This window comes from Acipenser ruthenus, chromosome 12 (assembly GCF_902713425.1).
Source record: "Acipenser ruthenus chromosome 12, fAciRut3.2 maternal haplotype, whole genome shotgun sequence".
Classification (NCBI taxonomy): domain Eukaryota; kingdom Metazoa; phylum Chordata; class Actinopteri; order Acipenseriformes; family Acipenseridae; genus Acipenser; species Acipenser ruthenus.
The window spans coordinates 17,865,404-17,885,054 of NC_081200.1; the positions used below are offsets into that span (position 1 = coordinate 17,865,404).

General features: G+C 39.0%; 1 protein-coding gene across 6 annotated transcripts in view; it reads left to right on the forward strand.

Moving 5' to 3' along the window:
* Positions 1-19,651, forward strand: part of LOC117416571 (diacylglycerol kinase delta-like) — a 70,881-nt gene that overhangs the window by 16,963 nt on the left and 34,267 nt on the right. For all 6 annotated transcript variants that reach the window (XR_004663857.2, XM_034027746.3, XM_034027751.3 and 3 more), the window contains 3 exons: positions 16,337-16,441; positions 16,718-16,850; positions 18,985-19,091. Coding sequence is in view for 5 of the 6 variants with exons in the window: in XM_034027746.3 (XP_033883637.3) it covers positions 16,337-16,441; positions 16,718-16,850; positions 18,985-19,091 (345 nt within the window). In the remaining variant the exon portion in view is untranslated. The remainder of the gene's footprint in view (positions 1-16,336; positions 16,442-16,717; positions 16,851-18,984; positions 19,092-19,651) is intronic.

Sequence of the window (19,651 nt, forward strand, 5' to 3'; positions counted from 1 at the left end):
TCTCATTGGCCCACAGTAGCCATGTTTTCTACTGTAGCAACTTCCCTTGAACAACCGTAAAAGTAATCATACTTAGATCATTTATGCTCATTTTGGCTTCAATCAGAACTCTGCATGTTACATAACAACCACCTGCAGTCAATAAGAAATTATGGGAAGTTTTACAGCCAGCTTTAAATTTGACCTTTAGCAGAACTTAACCATGCTATATAAAACTATTTATGCATTACACATTACACTACTTGCATTACCTATAGTGCTCATATAAACACAGCACTTTTGTAAAACAACAAAAGTCACATCTAATAAATTACAAACATACTTTTTTCTATACCTTGCTATACCTTGCTATATTTTTTCCATACCGTGCAGACTTTTCCATGTTAGCAGCTGTCCCCAGTGGTGGGAATGTGTCATTTCAGGGTGAAAAATTGGCAAAATTGTCATGTCACCCATATTGATTGGCTCATGGCGGTCATGTTTGTTGATGTAGGAACTTTTCCTGACTAACTTTTTTAGAGGACAGTACAAAGATAACGTATAACCAAGATTCATGTCAATCAACCAAAGGGTTCACGAGCAGTTGTTTAAGTGTTTTACGCAAAATCCAACATAGCTGCCACACCATGAGACTGATCCATTTTTCCTTAAGTAGAATCAATCGTGGACATGAGCGCACTATGTACAAAATTTCACAGCTGTACTATTTACCGTTCATGAGAAGACTTGAATATTGTCCAAACATTTCATTAAATCCAAGATGGCTGCCACACCATGTGACCAAAGGCCACCATATTGACCACGACACAACATCCCATTGTCCTCTACATCCGTGTCAAATTTTGTGCGTTTTGGTGCAGCAGATAAGAAGTTATACGCAGTTTTATAGCCAGTTGATGATGTCTTGCTGCATGGATGCCGTGATTTTCACAGTAGCAACTTCCCTTGAACAAGCGTAACAGATGACCATACTGAGATGTTTTATTCCAATTTTTGTTTCAATCGGGTGAGTGGTTTCAGAGAAGGTGTTTGAATTTTGATGATTTTATATTTTTATGGTAATTTTATGTCATTAATTAATGTGGTTGCCAAACCACAGAACCAATCAGCTTCATATTAACAACAGTTAATTGTGGACTATCCCTCAACATGTATAGCAATTTTCAGAACTCTGCAGTAAGCGGTTTCCGATACATAGGCATTTTAACAAATTCCGCAAAATCCAATATGGTTGCTGAATCATGTGACTTGCGCAAATTTGCTGAATATCACCGACTATCCTCCCTAGGCATCTACCAGTGTACTGAATTTCGTGAGTTTGAGCATGTTTTGGCAGAAAAATAATAATAATAATAATAATCCTAACAAAAACAATAGGCTTCCCCAGCCTAATTAATAAAAACTACTTGTCCGACGGGCAAAGTATAACGGCAAAACTTGTTGTCCCGGGCATCGGGCGATACGAATTGGCCACCCCTGCACCAAAAGAAAACTGCTAACTGAGGGGACAATGATTATTATTGATCATTTTATTATCACCCATCCATAATGTACAGTACCATAAAACTTCAATTATATGCCTTTTGGAGACCCAGCATTTTTTAAATCGGCAACCACAGTCAGAGGTAAAGCGACCAAAAGATACTACCACTTGTATGTTTTGTAGCTAGCTAGCTGGCTAGGTAGGTGATGTTTCACTTCATTTTCACTTCCTGGTTACTGCTGATACTAATAGTTGCCCCCTGGGGGGAAAGTTTGGACACTTCCTGGTTTAGCTAAGCTCGGAGATATCATCTACTACAGGGGTTTTCAAACGAGGGTACGCAGGACGACACAGAAATCCACAAATAAAAATTAAAGTAAAAGAAAATAATGATTTAAATGTATTACGTTCTCTAAAACATTTTATAATTATTAGATATTTGTTTAGCAGCTCAAAGTGAACCGCAGATGAAAACAAATACACAGAATCGAAAGAAGAAATGAAAGAAGTTATTTACAAACCGCTAACCAAGATCATGCAGCACTCTCTTGACACGGGTCGTACCGAGTACCGACAGACTAGAGAATTGGAAACGTAATACCAATCCACAAAAAGGGAGACAAAACTGAACCAGGTAACTACAGACCAATAAGCCTGACTTTCTGTTATATGTAAACTTATGGAACCTATAATAAGATATATGGTAACAGTATCCTGGGAGACAGTCAACATGGTTTTAGGAAAGGGAGATCGTGTCTAACTAACCTGCTTGATTTTTTTGAGGATGCAACATCGACAATGGATAATTGCAAAGCATATGACATGGTTTATTTAGATTTCCAGAAAGCTTTTGACAAAGCCCCACATAAAAGATTAATTCTCAAACTGAACGCAGTAGGGATTCAAGGAAATGCATGCACATGGATTAAGGAGTGGTTAACATGTAGAAAACAGAAAGTACTGATTAGAGGAGAAATCTCAAAATGGAGCAAGGTAACCAGTGGTGTACCACAGGAATCAGTATTAGGTCATCTGCTATTCCTAATCTACATTAATGATTTCGATTCTGGTATAATAATAAAAGTACTATATGGGGCAGCAGTGTGGAGTAGTGGTTAGGGCTCTGGACTCTTGACGGGAGGGTCGTGGGTTCAATCCCCGGGGGGGAACACTGCTGCTGTACCTTTGAGCAAGGTACTTTACCTAGATTGCTCCAGTAAAAAAAAAAAAAAACTGTACAAATGGGTAATTGTATGTAAAAAAAAAATGTAATTGTATGTAAAAATAACGTGATCTTGTAACAATTGTAAGTCGCCCTAGATAAGGGCGTCTGCTAAGAAGAAATAATAATAATAAAAATAATCAAACTTGTTAAATTTGCAGACGACACAAAAATAGGAGGAGTGGCAAACACTGTTGCAGCAGCAAAAGTCATTCAAAATGATCTAGACAGCATTCAGAACTGGGAAGACACATGGCAAATTACATTTAATAGAGAAAAGTGTAAGGTACTGCATGCAGGCAATAAAAATGTGCATTATAAATATCATATGGGAGATACTGAAATTGAAGGAGGATGTCTTCATCTAGACAATGTGGGGAAGCTATAAAAAAGGCCAACAAGAAGCTCGGATATATTGTGAAAAGTGTTGAATTTAAATCAAGGTAATGTTAAAACTTTATAATGCATTAGTAAGACCTCATCTAGAATATTGTGTTCAGTTCTGGTCACCTTGTTACAAAAAGGATATTGCTGCTCTAGAAAGAGTGCAAAGAAGATCAACCAGAATTATCCCGGGTTTAAAAGGCATGTCGTATGCAAACAGGCTCAAAGAATTTAATCTACGCGGTGATCTGATTCAAGCATTCAAAATTCTAAAAGGTATAGACAATGTCGACCCAGGGGACTTTTTCGACCTGAAAAAAGAAACAAGGACCAGGGGTCACAAATGGAGATTAGATAAAGGGGCATTCAGAACAGAAAATAGGAGGCACTTTTTTACACAGAGAATTGTGAGGGTCTGGAACCAACTCCCCAGTAATATTGTTGAAGCTGACACCTTGGGATCCTTCAAGAAGCTGCTTGATGAGATTCTGGGATCAATAAGCTACTAACAACCAAACAAGCAAGATGGGCTGAATGGCCTCCTCTTGTTTGTAAACTTTCTCATAAATATTCGTGCCATGAATGCCCTATACTGTACACGACACGCCTAACCCTACAGTCAGTGCACTTACAAAAACATAAAGTTTCCAATAGCTTTTGGAAACGTAATTAATTTTTTTAGAAAACACCTAGAAATGTAGATATTATTCTAAAAACTGATAGAATTGATGGCATTTTAAACACTCTTCAAAGTTATTGATTCCGTTTCCTATACCATTACTGTTGCAATTTTTTTTTTTTTATAATTGTTTACTTGAGTGGTCAACAGTCAAAACCACTGTTTCTGCTTTAATGTGGTTCGCACCATTGATTTCTGATCATTTCTGTACCAGTGGTCACTCACGCTGAAGCCAAGACGTATCTTTGGCAACACAAAACACCGTTAAATAAAAATAAAAACTCAACACATGCAGCACTGCATACTTACAGTATATCTGATTGTAAAAAAAACAAAAAAACAAGAGCTATTTCTGTTTAAAAAGTGTCAATATGCAATGAGAAGTGTAGGGGTTTTGTACCGTTTTGTCTCAAACTCTTACAGAGAAAGATGGTTTAAGTAAAACTCGTTATTAGAACAATAATAATATCATTTACACCGCACTAGCCTGTACCAGACGTGGGGTCTATCATAATTTATAATTACCATTGCAATTGCAGCAGAATTGTTAACTGAGTAATGCAATTCTGTTCAATTACAATTAGTTACAATGATGCTGCAGTAATTGTAATTACAATTACACTAAAAAGTAACAAATAGGCCTAACTACACAGGAACATGTTTATTCTACCAAGCAGTAATCACAGGTGCAAATACAGAAACATACTAAAAAAAACTAGGGCTTCTGATTTTCAGTTTTAACCCATAAAACACAAAGAAAGAAATCTGTGTTTAGCCAATAAACACCAGAAAAACAGTGGAAATGGTTAATCAATTCATGTTGACTTCACACCTATTACAAAAACAAACTACCGTTCCCAGTGCAGCTGGGCAATGTCCCTCCTTTGTGACTTGTGTCTATCATTGATTCATTCTGAATACTTGAAACCCGCCCAACTCCTACATTTCTATTGGAAACTTTGCTTGCAAGATTTAAAACGAGATTTCAATTAAAAGGCTTGTTCACATAATTTAAAGCTATTACAGTTAGAGTAAAACAGAATGGCAAAATGTAAAAAAATGCCCAGACACACAAAAACCCCAGAAGAAGTGTTTGTGGAAGACAGTAAAGAAAAGAAGGTACAACTTAAGTGTGCAAGTACTGTTGAGTTACTATACATATTGTGACAGAAAAAAATGCCCAAGCATTTTGGAAAGTAACCGAAAAACAATAATTTCATACAGTATATAAAAGCAAAAGCTCAGAAAACGATTTACATAAAATTTGAAAATAACAGAAAATAAGCAATGAAAAATGAAATTAATAAAAACAGAAAATTAGAAGCCCTATGATGTAATGTTTTTCAAACAAATGGGGTCACTTAAAGTAAAACACAACATGGAATTGCAATTACAAATGACACAATTGCACTTGTCATTGACCACTCTGGCCTGTACTGTAAAATAAGGAAATAAACTGCAGTTACAGCACCTTCAATGTTGGGTTACACAAACATAGCTTTTTATATGTTTAAACCCCAATTTGTCAGGTAATTTGATCCGTATCTACTTCGGTGTATAATTCAGGAAATCTTGATTTTGACCTGTACTTTTATGGGACCTTGTTTTGTTTCCTGCTTAATTTAACATGCTTTTTTAATATAATAATATAAGATTTGCATGGTGGTTTCCTGGATGATTAATAAAACAAAACCTGGCCCTTTAAGTTTGTATGCCTTCAGAATTCACACAATAAGTTAAATGGAGTCCATCTGTGTGCAATAAAAGTGGTTCACATGATTTCAGATTAAATACACCTGTCTCTGTAAGGTCCCACAGTTGGGTAGTGCATTCAAAGCAAAGATATTACCATGAAGACCAAGGAGCTTTCAAAACAACTCTGGAATAAAGTTGTGGAAAGGCACAGATCAGGGGAGGGATATAAAAAAATTTCAAAGGCATTGAATATTCCTTGGAGCACAGTCAAGTTGATCATTAAGAAGTGGAAGGTATACGGCACCATCCAGAATTTGCTTAGAGCAGGCTGTCCTCCCAAACTGATCAACCGGGTAAGAAGGGCATTAGTCATAGAAGCCAGCAAGAGGCCAATGACAACTCTGAAAGACCTACAGCGTTCCATGGCTGAGATGGAAGTATCTGTCCATGTGTCAACAATAGTTCAGGTACTCCACAAATCTGGCCTGTATGGAAGAGTGGCAAGAAGGAAGCCATTTTTGAAAAAAGCCCATTTAAAATCCCGCTTGGAATTTGCAAAAAGGCATGTGGGAGACTGAAAAGATGTGGCAAAAGATTCTGTGGTCCGATGAAACAAAAATGGAACTATTTGGCCTAAATGCAAAGCGTTATGTCTGGCGCAAACCCAACACAGCACATCACCCAGGTAACACCATCCCTACTGTGAAGCATGGTGGTGGTAGCATCATGCTATGGGGATGCTTTTCATCGGCATAGACTGGGAAGCTCGTCAGGGTAGAGGGCAAAATGGATGGAGCTAAATACAGGCAAATCCTTGAGGAAAACCTGCTTCAGTCTGCAAAAGACCTAAGACTGTGACGGAGATTCACCTTTCAGCAGGACAGTGACCCCAAGCACACAGCCAAAGCGACACTGGAGTGGCTTAAAAACAAAGTGAATGTCCTAGAGTGGCCCAGTCAAAGCCCGGACTTGAATCCGATTGAGAATCTGTGGCAAGACTTGAAGATTGCTGTCCACCAACGATCCCCATCCAACTTGACAGAGCTTGAACAATTTTGCCAAGAAGATTGGGCGAATATTGCACAATCCAGATGTGCAAACCTGGTAGAGACTTACCCCAAAAGACTTACAGCTGTAATTGTAAAAGGTGGTTCTACCAAGTATTGACTCAGGGGGGTGAATACTTATCTAACCAAGACATATCAGTTTTTTTTATTTTTCAGTAACGGTTTCACAATAAAAATTATCTTGCCTCTTCAAAGTGTTGAGTATGTTGTGTTAATCAAAGGAAAAAAAATCCAATTTAAATGCATCAAGGTTTCAGGAACACAACAAACTGTAACACGACAAACTGTGAAACGCCCAAGGGGGGTGAATACTTACTGTAGGCACTGTACTTGTGGTATAAGGTGTATATTTATATACCTTATGATTTCCATTACACAAGAGTAGATGTTAAAACTTCATGCTGATTTGAACTCGGCTCTCGCCAAGGTAAGCACCAACTAAGACGTAGCCTTTCAGTAAACTAATGTGATCCATAGGTGTCTCCATCCATTTGCGCTTCCTTCCATATGATGATGTAGATATCCTTCTGTCAGGTGTTGATGGCTGAAGTGTAATGCTGGCTCCAGGGATCAGCTTATTTTGCCTCCCTAGCGCATCAGCACACACAACGGCTGCGATGCTGGCTCCGGGGATCAACCACAGTGCGGTCTCCCCAGCGCATCAGCTTGACAGCTGTCTGGATTGAGCTAAGTAGGGTACATCTCTGGGGTCTTCAAGTGGGCACCTTCCATCCTCGGTGTTTTGTCGACTAGCCCACGACACCTCAAGAGGGCTCGACGGTGATTCTGGCGTCCCAAAATCACCCCCCTCCGTCCCCCACTCAACTCAGCCCAGCTTACTTACCTGTACATCAGCGTTTCTTTCTTTCTATTGTACTTGAGATCCCCAGTCAGAATCTTTCCGCCTCAACCACAGCCAGTTGCTGCTCCTCTCTGCTGCTTCAGATAAGTTCTTCACTGTGCGACGCAACTTTTGGCCACTGAATCCGACGTCTCTGAGAAACCGGGTTGTAGAGTGTGCCACAAATCCTCGACAACCCACCTCCACAGGGTAAACCCGGACTCTCCATCCTCGCTGTTCCGCTTCAGTGGCTAGTTGAGCATACCGCAGTTTCTTCCTCTTATACGCCTCATCTACAGCATCCTCCCATGGCACTGTTAACTCTACCAGGTGAACAAGGCGTGCTGATCCAGACCACAAGACAATATCTGGTCGAAGGTTAGTGGTGGCAATCTCAGGTGGAAAAATAAGCCGTTGACCAACATCTGCCAGCATTTTCCAGTCTCTAGCAGCTTCCAGTTGTCCTGGGCGAGGATTGGTTTTAACAGCTTTTCTTGGTGGTTGCTCTCCTGGGCGGAGGAATGTTGTCTTTTGTGTGTAATGTTTTGATGGACCTGGTGGCAACTTAATGGTCATGTTACGCTTGTCTTCCAATGCTAAGGCCAAACATCGCAGCACCTGGTCATGGCGCCAAGTAAACCATCCTTGGCTAAGAGTCACCTTACATCCTGTCAAAATGTGCCTTAATGTTGCAGGTGATGAACACAAAGGACATGAGGGATCCTCTCCTACCCAGAGGTTTAGGTTCTGTGATGATGGGAGAACATCATATGTTGACCTGATGAGGAAACTGATCCTGCTCTGTTCCATTGACCATAGGTCTTGCTAGCCAATCTTGCTTTGTTCCACACTCTCCCATCTCATCCATTTTCCCTGCTTGGCCTGGGAAATGGCCTTTATACACCTCATCCTCTCCTCCTGCTTTTGCACCTCGTTGACTACCATCTTCCTTCATTGAGCTGGGGCTGCCTTGTGCCATGTAGGAGGAGCTGAACTGAGACCAAGACCCCCTCTTCCATGCTGAACTTGCTCCATGATATCACCAAGTCGAAGGGCAGCCTTTGCATCCTCCACAGCTTTCTTTGCCACCCACTTTCTTCCAGTTTTCAACACAGGTGCTGCCTCCCTTACGCATTTGTCGCGTGACTCTACTAATGTCATTTCCAGTCTGACCTTGGCGCACTTAAACTCCTCGGTTAGAGCGGATGCTGGTAGCTGCAGTATTCCTTTACCATAAAGTCCCACTCTACTGAGGCAGTGTGGAACTCCCAACCATTTCCTGATGTATACTGTGGCAATGTGCCCTTCCCCTGTGTGCATTTCTGTGTTGTATGTTGCATGTTGCGTGTGGTGTGTTAATGTTGATGTATAGATATGGCTGCACGGGATATAAATGGGTGTGTGCAGCACGAGTTATTTAAAATGTATAATTGTATTTAGGCACAGGATTGCATATCACTTCACGTGCATTTAAAGTATATAATATGTGAGCACGAGGTTGCACATAATTAATTCATGTGCTGGGATTCAAGTGAATAATTAATTAGTAATTGAATCCCGGCACAACAGTATATATAGGTGCACGTTTCACTCACTCAGGGTTGTGTGTTCGGTGAGTGGAGAACGAGTGTGGAGAAGGAGAAACTAAAAAGTAAAACTAAGGAAAAAGTAAATATAAGTTTGTTTGACTCACCGTGTTTGTTTGTCTGTTCATCCACTGTTTGTTAATGTTAGTCCGTTTTGTTTGTCTATTTATTTTGGTGTAAAGTGCCGTGTCCTGTTTTCTGTTTAAAACCTTTTTGTTTGTTTATTAAATGCACTGAGCGCAGCCATTGCAGCTCAGTTTCACTAATCACTTCTGCCTCTGTGAGTGATTCTTTCTGGTCTGACATCATCACTGCAGCTAGCCTGCCACAATACCTGTATTCTAAATAGGGTGTGTTAATTAGCTTTCCCTTTGAATGAGAGGTTTTTCAAAGGTATAACATTTCCATTACTTGTAAGGAAAAAAATAAACAACTGTTAAATTTATTAAGAACAACCTTCTTAAATATAGCCTGTAACCTTTTAAATAATATATTATGACAGGGGTTCCCTCTGTGTACAGATGTCACCCCGTGCATGTACAGTACATACATTTTAAGCTATAAAGAAAAACAAATTTATTTTTATTTTTATGTGTATTGTGTGTGAATTTTGACTTTTACAGTCCTGTTTTATTGATTTTGACCTAGATTAGCATTCTGTGGTGGTTCCATGGATAATTAATTAAACAACATGGTATGCTTTGTACCTGTAGTATAAAGCCCCTTTCACCCTGGCCCTCCTATTCGGTTCTGGACCTGGGTTCTTGCAACCCAGGTCACAGTCTCGTGTAGTGTGAAACCACGTACCTGGGTCGTACCTGGGTTAACCCGGGTCCCAGCAAACTACCTCAGGATGTGGGTCTACATGCTTTGACCCAGTTTCAGCGAGACAAAATACATAACAGACGCTCGTGAGCCAACGCAATAACAAATGGCAACGCCTGCGTGAAGGTTTCACTTCCACAAGAAACATTTCTGTTTATTCTGTTTAGCCATATTTTTGTTGATTTGAACCGCAGCATGAGCCAGATTGCAGCAGGGATGTGGAAACATTTGCTTTAATCGGCATTTGTGCCGACGGTTCAATCCAGAGAAGCTTGGATGGAAGCGTCCGTAACAAGCTGCTTCCGGGGCATTGATACACGCATTGTGTACTTGCGTCTGTCACCCAGGTCAACCCTGCTTTATCAAAAGCAGTGTGAAATCGCGTACCCGACCCGCATGACACTGGGTCCTGAACCAGGGAGAGCATGCCAGCGTGAAAGGGGCTTTTGATGTAGCTGTCGGATATCCATGAACTTCAGAAAGTACTGTAGTTACTCCACGAATGAGCATCTAGGACTGCTTGGAAAACGTGTTTAAGCCTATATTGTACAGCAGATAATGACTTGAGAGATTGTGTAATGCACTGTTGAGATCGCACTTGGACATTGTGTCCAGAAGCCAGACTAATTATTTGGCTTAAAGAAATGCGTTATGAAGATAGGTTGAAGGAAATTGATCCATTTAACCTAGAACAGTGTGAGGGGGGCACCAGAACCAGAGAACACAGCTGAACTTACACAGTAACTGGTGACAGACTTGGGACTGAGGGTAGGAAGAGTGTTTGGAATGGGTTACCAAGCCATGGTGTTGCTATATTAAGGGGATTCTTTAAGGACCAACTAGACAAAAGTTCTGGGATCATTCGGCTGCTGTACTAGGAACAGGATAAGCATTGAAGGGCAGAATTAGCTTATTTGCAACTTTCATTGCGTTCTTATTAAGATCCAAGTGTATGGAAGGCTGGCTACACTGATTACTGTAACACTGATTTTTGTGTGTGTCGACAAGGGAAATGTAAGCCAAAAGTGTAGTTACTATTATGAGGAGTAATGTGGGCACTAAGTTCTAATTTTTAATGTAGTTTTTAAACAATTTAGTCACAACATATTGTCTGGTTGTACCCAGAATTTGCATCTAATAAATGCTACTTTGAGTTTTGTCCAAGCACACACTCTGGTTCTTAAGTTGTTTTAAGTTGTGGCCATGCTGACGTAAATGTTTTCGTCGCTGTGCTTTGGCTTGCGTCCATCTACAGTTTGAATGTTTAAAACTGCATCAGGGCTGGGTACAGAGTTTGAATGTGTGTGGGTGTCGCATTGCCCATTGTGATGATTGCAGTCTCTATGACATACTGATTTTTGTATGTTAAACAAGTAAATAAAAAATAGAGCTATCTGCATGATGTTGGTGACCATGATGTCTGTTCACAATATTACAGAATATGAAATAGCAATGAATTATGAAAATGTAATAAGTGGTATTAAACATGGATTTATAGCTATTATACATTATTGATTTGATGTATTTGAGTATTCAGATTACTGATCATCAGGCTCTGATATAATGGGCTAGCAATCACTGCAGTGCTGGCAGTGCAGTACATCTGAACGAATGTTAATGGGTGCTGTGGAGAAGGATTGCACCCAGCATTGCTGTGTGATTGTCACAGTACTGTGGTGCTGTTTTGATATCTAGTGGATTAAAGAATGTGAACCCCGAGCGGCTCGAAATGTCTTTCACACAGAATCTTGGCAGTGTGTGTCGAGCTGTGAATCTCCTGGTGTGATCGAGTTTTTACAAGATGTCCTGCACCCACACTGCAGCTATTCCACTCCAGAGAGATTTTAGGTGAAACTGGGTTAGTTACCATGATTTTCCTGTAATCTAGACATGAAGTGTGTTCGTGTATGGTTACATCATCCTTCTGAGATACCGTCCTCCACTAACCCACAATGCAGTATGTTTCAGCAACAACCAGGCTAAACTAACCCAGTTTCATCACTGCAATCTGGACGTTTGAACTCTGTTGGGCTGGGTTTGGGGTAACCCGGGTTTGAGCTTGGTTCTTGAACATGGTTGTGCTAATATGGACAGGCCCTTGGAGAATCGGGATATGTGGAAGCAACTTTGTCTGATGGTATCAATTGCCATCAGTAAGCTTATAATATACCTAGTCAGAACCTGTTAAACTTCACTTCTTCCGCTGTACTTTAACTGATAGCTTCAGTTATCTTTGTGACTTGCATTTGCCTTAGCTTGCCTCCTTTCTCTCATTTAAGATTTGGCTTCATATTTAAAAGCTAGATTCTATATTTAAATCCATTATAAAATGAACAAGGGGCTTTTAATCTAATGGATGTTTGAATTAGCTTGCCTCCTTTCTCGCATTTAAGATTTGGCTCCGTATTTAAAAGCTAGATTCTAAATTTAAATCCATTATAAAATGAACAAGAGGCTTTTAATCTAATGGATGTTTGAATTACCTGTAATCCGTTTTTTTTCCCCCTTGAGAGAGTGAGTCTTAGGAAATCTTATATTTTAGCAAGTGTTAGAGAGAAGTGTTTTTTACAATTGTATACATATATTGTGTTGGCATCAAAACAGTATATGACCACCTATCTCCAGTTCCCTCGTCAGTGCCCAGGGTTTGTAGATTTACATGTTTAAATCGTAAGATGATAAAGATGCCTTTCACTGAAGACCCCTTTTTAAAAGGTTGTGTGTACTGTACTACGTGTACATGGCTTGTTTTTATAAAATGTGTAAGGCACTCCTAGTGTTGAGGGTGGGAATTACACCCTGGGTAGAAAGGACTTCCAAAGTAAAAAGGAATCCCAGTGTTTCTGTCAATTTGTTTTATTTTTTTCAACATAATCCTGATTTTGTTTTAATATTTGTATTCACACATCATAGGTAAATCAACTAGGGAATTACTTTTTTTCAACTTTTACTCAGGAATGTTCGCCAGGATAAAGACTTGGGGGGGGGGGGGGGGGGGGGTACCTAAAGTGGTTGTAGTGCTTCAGTAAAATATGTACTGACTAGCTGGTGTACAAGGCAGTAAACACTAATCATTTTAATTTAAAAAACCTGAGCACTGTCCGGCCCTCCCCCCTCCAGCTTGTGCTATCCAGAGGCAGAACTTTCTTCATTCGCCATCTCGACAGCAAAGCATTGATAAGCGTAAGCTGTACTGAAAGAAATGTCTTTTACCCTCTGCTGTTTGGGATTTTTTTTGTTAAATGCCTGTCACGACCAAAACATTTTTAATGCTAAGTGCAAGCGACTGTTGATGTATCATCGAGGCACAACCAATATACGGGGTCGCTTGACAAGCATAAGTTCATATTATTATTATTATTATTATTATTATTATTATTATTATTATTATTATTGTTACTACTATTTTTAGCAGTAGTAAAATGTGACAGACTAATAACCTGCTTGGAAGGATGACTGTTATTAAAGCTTTGTTGCAGTTCTTTGTATTGGCAGCAATAAGGTGCTGCTGCAGTGCAAGCTTACTGTATATATGGCAAGCAGCATCAATTACGTGTACATAAACGTGTGTTTTTATTTAAATGATAAAAACATGATTACATATTTGGAATGTTTTATTCCATTTATATGGATTACCTGTAAAATACGACTTTCAGTCAAATATAAACAAGTAGCTATGGTGAGGTCACCAGTAAATTATGCAAATTAGTACAGTCAAAGGTTCGAACCTTCCTTCGGTAATGTGTTCCGAACCTTCGAAGGTCAATGTCCCGTCGTTGCAGTGGTGCAACAACTAATCGATGCATCGATTTATTGATCATCTGCCCTTAAATTTTCCGAGCTTCGATTGCATATTGGTGAATCGATATATCAAATTGGAACCCAATTTGAAGTCTACTGTTGCCTGTTTGCATTAAAACCTGGCGTGCTTTTCTTTTAGTGCTATTACGGTAGGTAAACAATGTCACCGCGTTGCTAGGATACGCAATTTAGCCTCTACATTCGTGTAATCATGCGCATGCATATTCTTTTCAGCTGTTAAACTCAAGTCTTTTGTATTTCTTTTTTATAGTCGGAAGTGTTCTAATTGGAAAGTAAGTTGTGCCTTTCTTAATCAAATAAATCCATTGGATGGAAAAATATTTTGTCTTGCATTCACGGGACGCACAGAATGAGAAAGGGACGTAGACATGCATATTCACGGTAATCTATTACACGGCAGCAAAATGACCGTAAATACTTAATGAACCGTACTCAAACGTTTGAATTAATCCAGCTCAAAGCATACACACTGAAGTACCGGTTCATGTTTAGTCGGGCGTAATGCATACACACAATATTACTATTAAAATAGTTGGGTTACAGTTCCCAGCAGCGCAATGAACAGTGGAAATGAATACCATAGTATCCCACCATACACTATTTTATTTTAAAATAAATATATTATGCCCCATACATGGGGCATTCCTATGATTCGTGTAGAAATGCCAAAAATATCTGGGGGGTGGGGTGGAAAACTGTAATGTTTTTGCACGTACTTGATGACTTGTGACCTTTTAGTATTTTTCTCCTGTTGAACTGTAACTTGATTGAGACCATAGGCACCTAACCCATAGAGCACAGGGGAGGCAAACTGTGTATTTTGCCACTCTCCTTGTTTTGCACTGTGTAAACACAATATTTTGTTATGGTTTTGTTTTGTTATGGTTATGTTTTGTTATGGTTTTACCTGTAAATGGTTTAAAATGTAAAACAAACAAACAAAAAAGTCATTCATAAGACGCCATAAGTCCAACATTAAAAATAAATAAAAACCCACAATAATACGGCCCCTACATGAACATTGGTCTGAGCCACCATAGGCCGCTCTGCACTATTTACAACAGCTAACATTAGCAGTAGCGTGACTGTAGATGCTGGGCAGTTTGGAGACTACAAAAAATTATTATTATTATTTGTTTATTTAGCAGACGCCTTTATCCAAGGCAACTTACAGAGACAAGGGTGTGTGAACTATGCATCAGCTGCAGAGTCACTTACAATTACATCTCACCCGAAAGACAGAGCACAAGGAGGTTAAGTGACTTGCTCAGGGTCACACAGTGAGTCAGTGGCTGAGGTGGGATTTGAACCGGGGACCTCCTGGTTACAAGCCCTTTTCTTTAACCACTGGACCACACAGCCTATTAATTAAATATAGGCTAGGTAATTGTTAGTTTTAGTTTGTTTTGTTCTCTATTAATTAAATTATATTTATTTATTTATTTTTAGATAAGGATGTTAGTAGGTTCAAGTTGCTGTGGGGTCATGAACAGGTTTAAGTTCAACAACTCTAAAATGTTACTGCTATTAAGCACTGCTAATAATCTGAAGCAGTGGTATTGCAAAATAACAGAATCTTGTTTTTACTTTAGGGGTTCGGTCAAAATGATCATTGGCCACTTTCACCCAAGCCCATATTAAAAGAAGCGCATGTTGCTAAGAAATAAAACAAGTATTTTGGAAAAGTAAATGCGAACACACAAGTAGAACTTAAGTTTTCGGGTTTTATTTTTAATCAGGTGACGTCCCTTTAAACAGATCTAGCTGATGCTGTTTCATAATTAAACTCAGAAAAATCTGTCAATTACAAAACAATCTTTGCTTTTACCTTCATAGCTTGCCTGAGCCTAATTCTAGTCCCTTTTAATTTTATTTCAAACAGAGCGGACAAATGATGTGAATTGTTCATCCCCGATCCTACTTTTAACTCGCATTTCATTTTTGAAGTCGCCTAATTTAACATTGTGCTTTTGTTATTTTCCCCACTAGTTTAACAGGGATGTCCTGACAGATTATAAGCATAAAAATGAATGTCTCGTGCAGAGTGTACACTGATAGCAAGTCAGTTGTCAATCAGAAGTTTTTTTGCTAAGCACTCAGCATCTTCAGGGGATTCTCATGAAGAAGATCACCCAACTGCATCTCAGCCATCTACTTCTGACTGTATGAGTACTACAGTGACCGAAGCAGCTGCAAGCAGTAGTAATGCAGAAAAATAGAAATTTTGAATGGGAGATGAAGTATCCGTGGCTTGTTTATTGAGACGGCAAGGTGTACTGTAGTGTGTGTGTGTGTGTGTGTGTGGAGGAGCTGCTGGGCAAAAAAAAAAAGCAGATGTACAGTTTTTCAGGAGTCTTTGCTTGAAAGACACAGACACGGCGATGCTGTTGCTGTTTTTGGAATGCAGAAAAATATGAATATATCTATACATAGACATAGATTGTTTAAACTACTGTATGGCATAGAATTTAAACGTTGATAAAAATGTACCAAAATTCACATCCCTGGAGTTTATTAGCGTTTGTGTTAACAATAGTTTAGTATTTGTGCGTTTTAGTATTTGTGCGTTTCCTGTATTATCAGGGAAGGTCATACCATATTATTTAGGAACTAATTGTGTTTCTGGGGAGGATTGAGGGGTTTTGGGAGAAAGCAGGTAAAAAACTAGTCCAGGATGCAATGGCATTCCCGTTTTATTTATTCATTTATTTACGTAATTTTTTCTAATCTAGATAATTACCCCGTGTCGGAAACTGATTCTCTGCGCAGAGAACCGGAAGGAGATGGAGGATTGGATTGCGGCGCTGAAAAGCGTCCAGAATCAGGAGCATTTTGAGGTGAGACTCCTCTTCAAACTGTTTTGGATGTACAGTAGTATAACTTTGAAACAGCAGGGATATGACTGCTATAATGCCAGTGCCTCCTTTTTGAAGTCTTAACAAGATGTAGCTAATAGAAGTTGATTTATGGAATTATTTTCTTAGCCAGCATTACTTTTTAAATATAAAATTGTATAAAATGCATTTTGTTAGTACAAAACAGGTAAGAATTGTAGAATTATTTTGTTCTCTACAATCACTTCTTCAATCTTTGTATGTATCTCTGTGTTCCAGTCCACCCAGTACAGCATGGACCATTTCTCAGGGATGCACAACTGGTATGCTTGTTCACACGCCCGCCCCACCTACTGCAATGTGTGCAGAGAAGCGCTGTCTGGGGTCACCTCGCACGGCCTGTCCTGTGAAGGTAAAGCTCCCGGCATCATCCCAAAAATACTGTACTATTAGTCACTGAAATACGTGAACATCCAAACTGGCCAAGGATGAGTTAGAAACTTCTAATAGAGACGTTGGTCATCAAGTTTCTTTTTCTAAATTCAGCACTATTGAGTGTTTAAAAGTTATGGATGATACCCAAGGATAATTTATTGTCCCTTCTTATTTTATGGTGTTAATACAGTTGGGATGAAATCCCCTGTGGAGGGGGTCATACATATGTCACACTTCACACATTTTTTCATATATCTGGGAAACCCCTTAGGGGGTGTCTGTCAGTACATCTGTCCATCTGTATTTCACACTTACATTTTTTCATATATCTAGAAAACCGCTTATCAATTTGTAATGAAACGTAGTAATTCTTATTAAGGACTGTGGCAGGGTGGCTAAGTGATGACGTCAGGCCAGATGCAGGAACAGAAAACTGACACCAGTACTGCAGTGAGAAAGACGCTGCGGTGCTGTTTATTCAAATAACAAAAATAAATAAAAGGTTTAAACACAAAAACACTTGCTCACAGAGCAAAATAAAAAAGGTGAACAAAAACAAAATCTCGAACACAAAACAATATAGGTCAGGCTGGGCAAATGCTGTCACTGATCCTGTATTTGTTTCGTTTTCTTTTCAGTTTACCTCGCTCTCCCGCTCTCGTTCACTCCTCCGAACACCCACCCGAGTGCAGAGAGCTGCAGGTTTATATGCAGGTGACCGAATTAAGTGATTCATTTGTTGCTAAATCGGGAGATGGCCACCTTCTGCACAAGGTTTTTTTAATTGCTGTGGATGGGGCTATTACACAAAACAATAACAAACCCTCGGCTACGCCGTCAATACATTTGAAATAAATACAAATAAACAATAACATGGCTTTCGCCGTCATATTTACACAATCCAAACAAAACAAATACCAAATAATAAATTGCGGCGGGGTACCCTGTTCTAAAAATAAACAAATACCTGTACAGGGCTCCTCACCCTGTTACATAGACTAAAGTATAATTTGTACCGTATTACAGTTAAAAAAAAAAAAAAAAAAAAAGTCAGGAGTAAAATTAACCTGGTAGCCCATGAAATGAAAAAGGAGACACTTGTACAGTGCAATGTGTATTTCAGACTTCATTTATTCATTAGTTTCCTTTGTGATATCTCTTTTTGATACAGTATTTTATAAATTCTGTAATATGAACAGTGTCATTTTTGGCACAGATTACATTTCAAGCAGTGTTTGTTCAAATATTCTGGTATTTTGTCCCAGCACAAGTTATTACCACCAAATATATGACTTTCATTTGGATTATTCTTTAATTCTGTGTGCTGTATTAAATGTAGAGCAGGTGTAAATAACAGATATTCTGCAAACTGGTGCTGAGGTGTATAGTGGAATAGTTTATAGTGGAAGACCATCCCCCCTGACAGGAATTTATATTCCCTGGAAGACATTATATCAACACAAGGGTATAATAGTTTTCCATAAAACCTGAAATATCCAGTCTATGTGTTTTTTGCTTGAAAGCTTTATCTGCTTTCTGTTTCCGGATGGCGATGCAGAACTCTCTCAGAAGGTGGTTCAGCTCTTGAAGCTCGTATTTCTTCATGATTTCTCAAAGTCTGTTTTTGGAGTGGAGATATTGCTGAAAGATGGAGATAGAAGTTTTTGTTAATGTTTGTGTTTTTCTTCAGAAAGCTGAGGTAAAGCCGCTTCCACTCTATTTTTCCTTTGTGATGTGAAAGGTGAGCACGTCAGTTCAGTTCAGACTGGCAGCAATGTGAATATGTACCATTGCTATGAATGTAGACCGTTTTTAAGGACTTGCTATAATCTGTCAACACGTTTTAAAAGCAATGTTTAATGAATAGTTTTATTTGCAGCCTTTTGATCTTGGGGACTATGTTGAGGGTGCTGTAATACACAAAGAAATGCATTGTACCCTCTGCTTGACATTTGTTGCATCTCATGACAATGTTTAGTTTTAATCCAATACAATATTTGAAGGTTGTTTTCATTCATTTCAATTGCTAATAATTGAGTCTACTCCCGATTTAGACCAGCACAGGATTTGATTTTCATTTCTGAACTGTCGTGTATTGTCTCTTTCCTCAGTCTGCAAGTTCAAAGCCCACAAGCGCTGTGCAATTCGGGCTACGAATAACTGCAAGTGGACGACCCTCGCCTCCATTGGGAAGGATATCATTGAGGACGAGGACGGGGTGAGGCCAGCTCCCAGGATTCTCTCTTGATCCTGGAGCACACCTGAATTATTATAGTTAATAACAGAAGAAAAATAACATGGAGCACACCAGAATTCTAGTTAGGGCTTGAATTTTTTGGTTTTTATTTTTTGTTCAGTTCAGGTGGGGTATAATAATAATAATAATAATAATAATAATAATAATAATAATAATATTTGGCAAAATCAGTCATTTTTGGTTATTAAAAATAAACAACACTCAAACACATCAATTTTCAGTTTCTAGAATACATTGAATGTACATTTCAATAATACATAAACAAATGTTAACTTACTGTGTTGCAGTGAGGATGTCCACATTAGGATTCCGGAAATGTAGAACTCTGCATGCATTTTGAATCCAAGAATTGTGAGAAGTGACAGATTTAATTTTACACCCATTACCGCCCATGTATCTATCACACTACAGTTCATGTTTTGTTTTTTCTGTCCACCGTATCGTATGACCACAGCTTACTGTAGTAATTAATCTCAGCATACAAGAAGTTAATTACATTTTGTTCTTAAGATTAAACATTC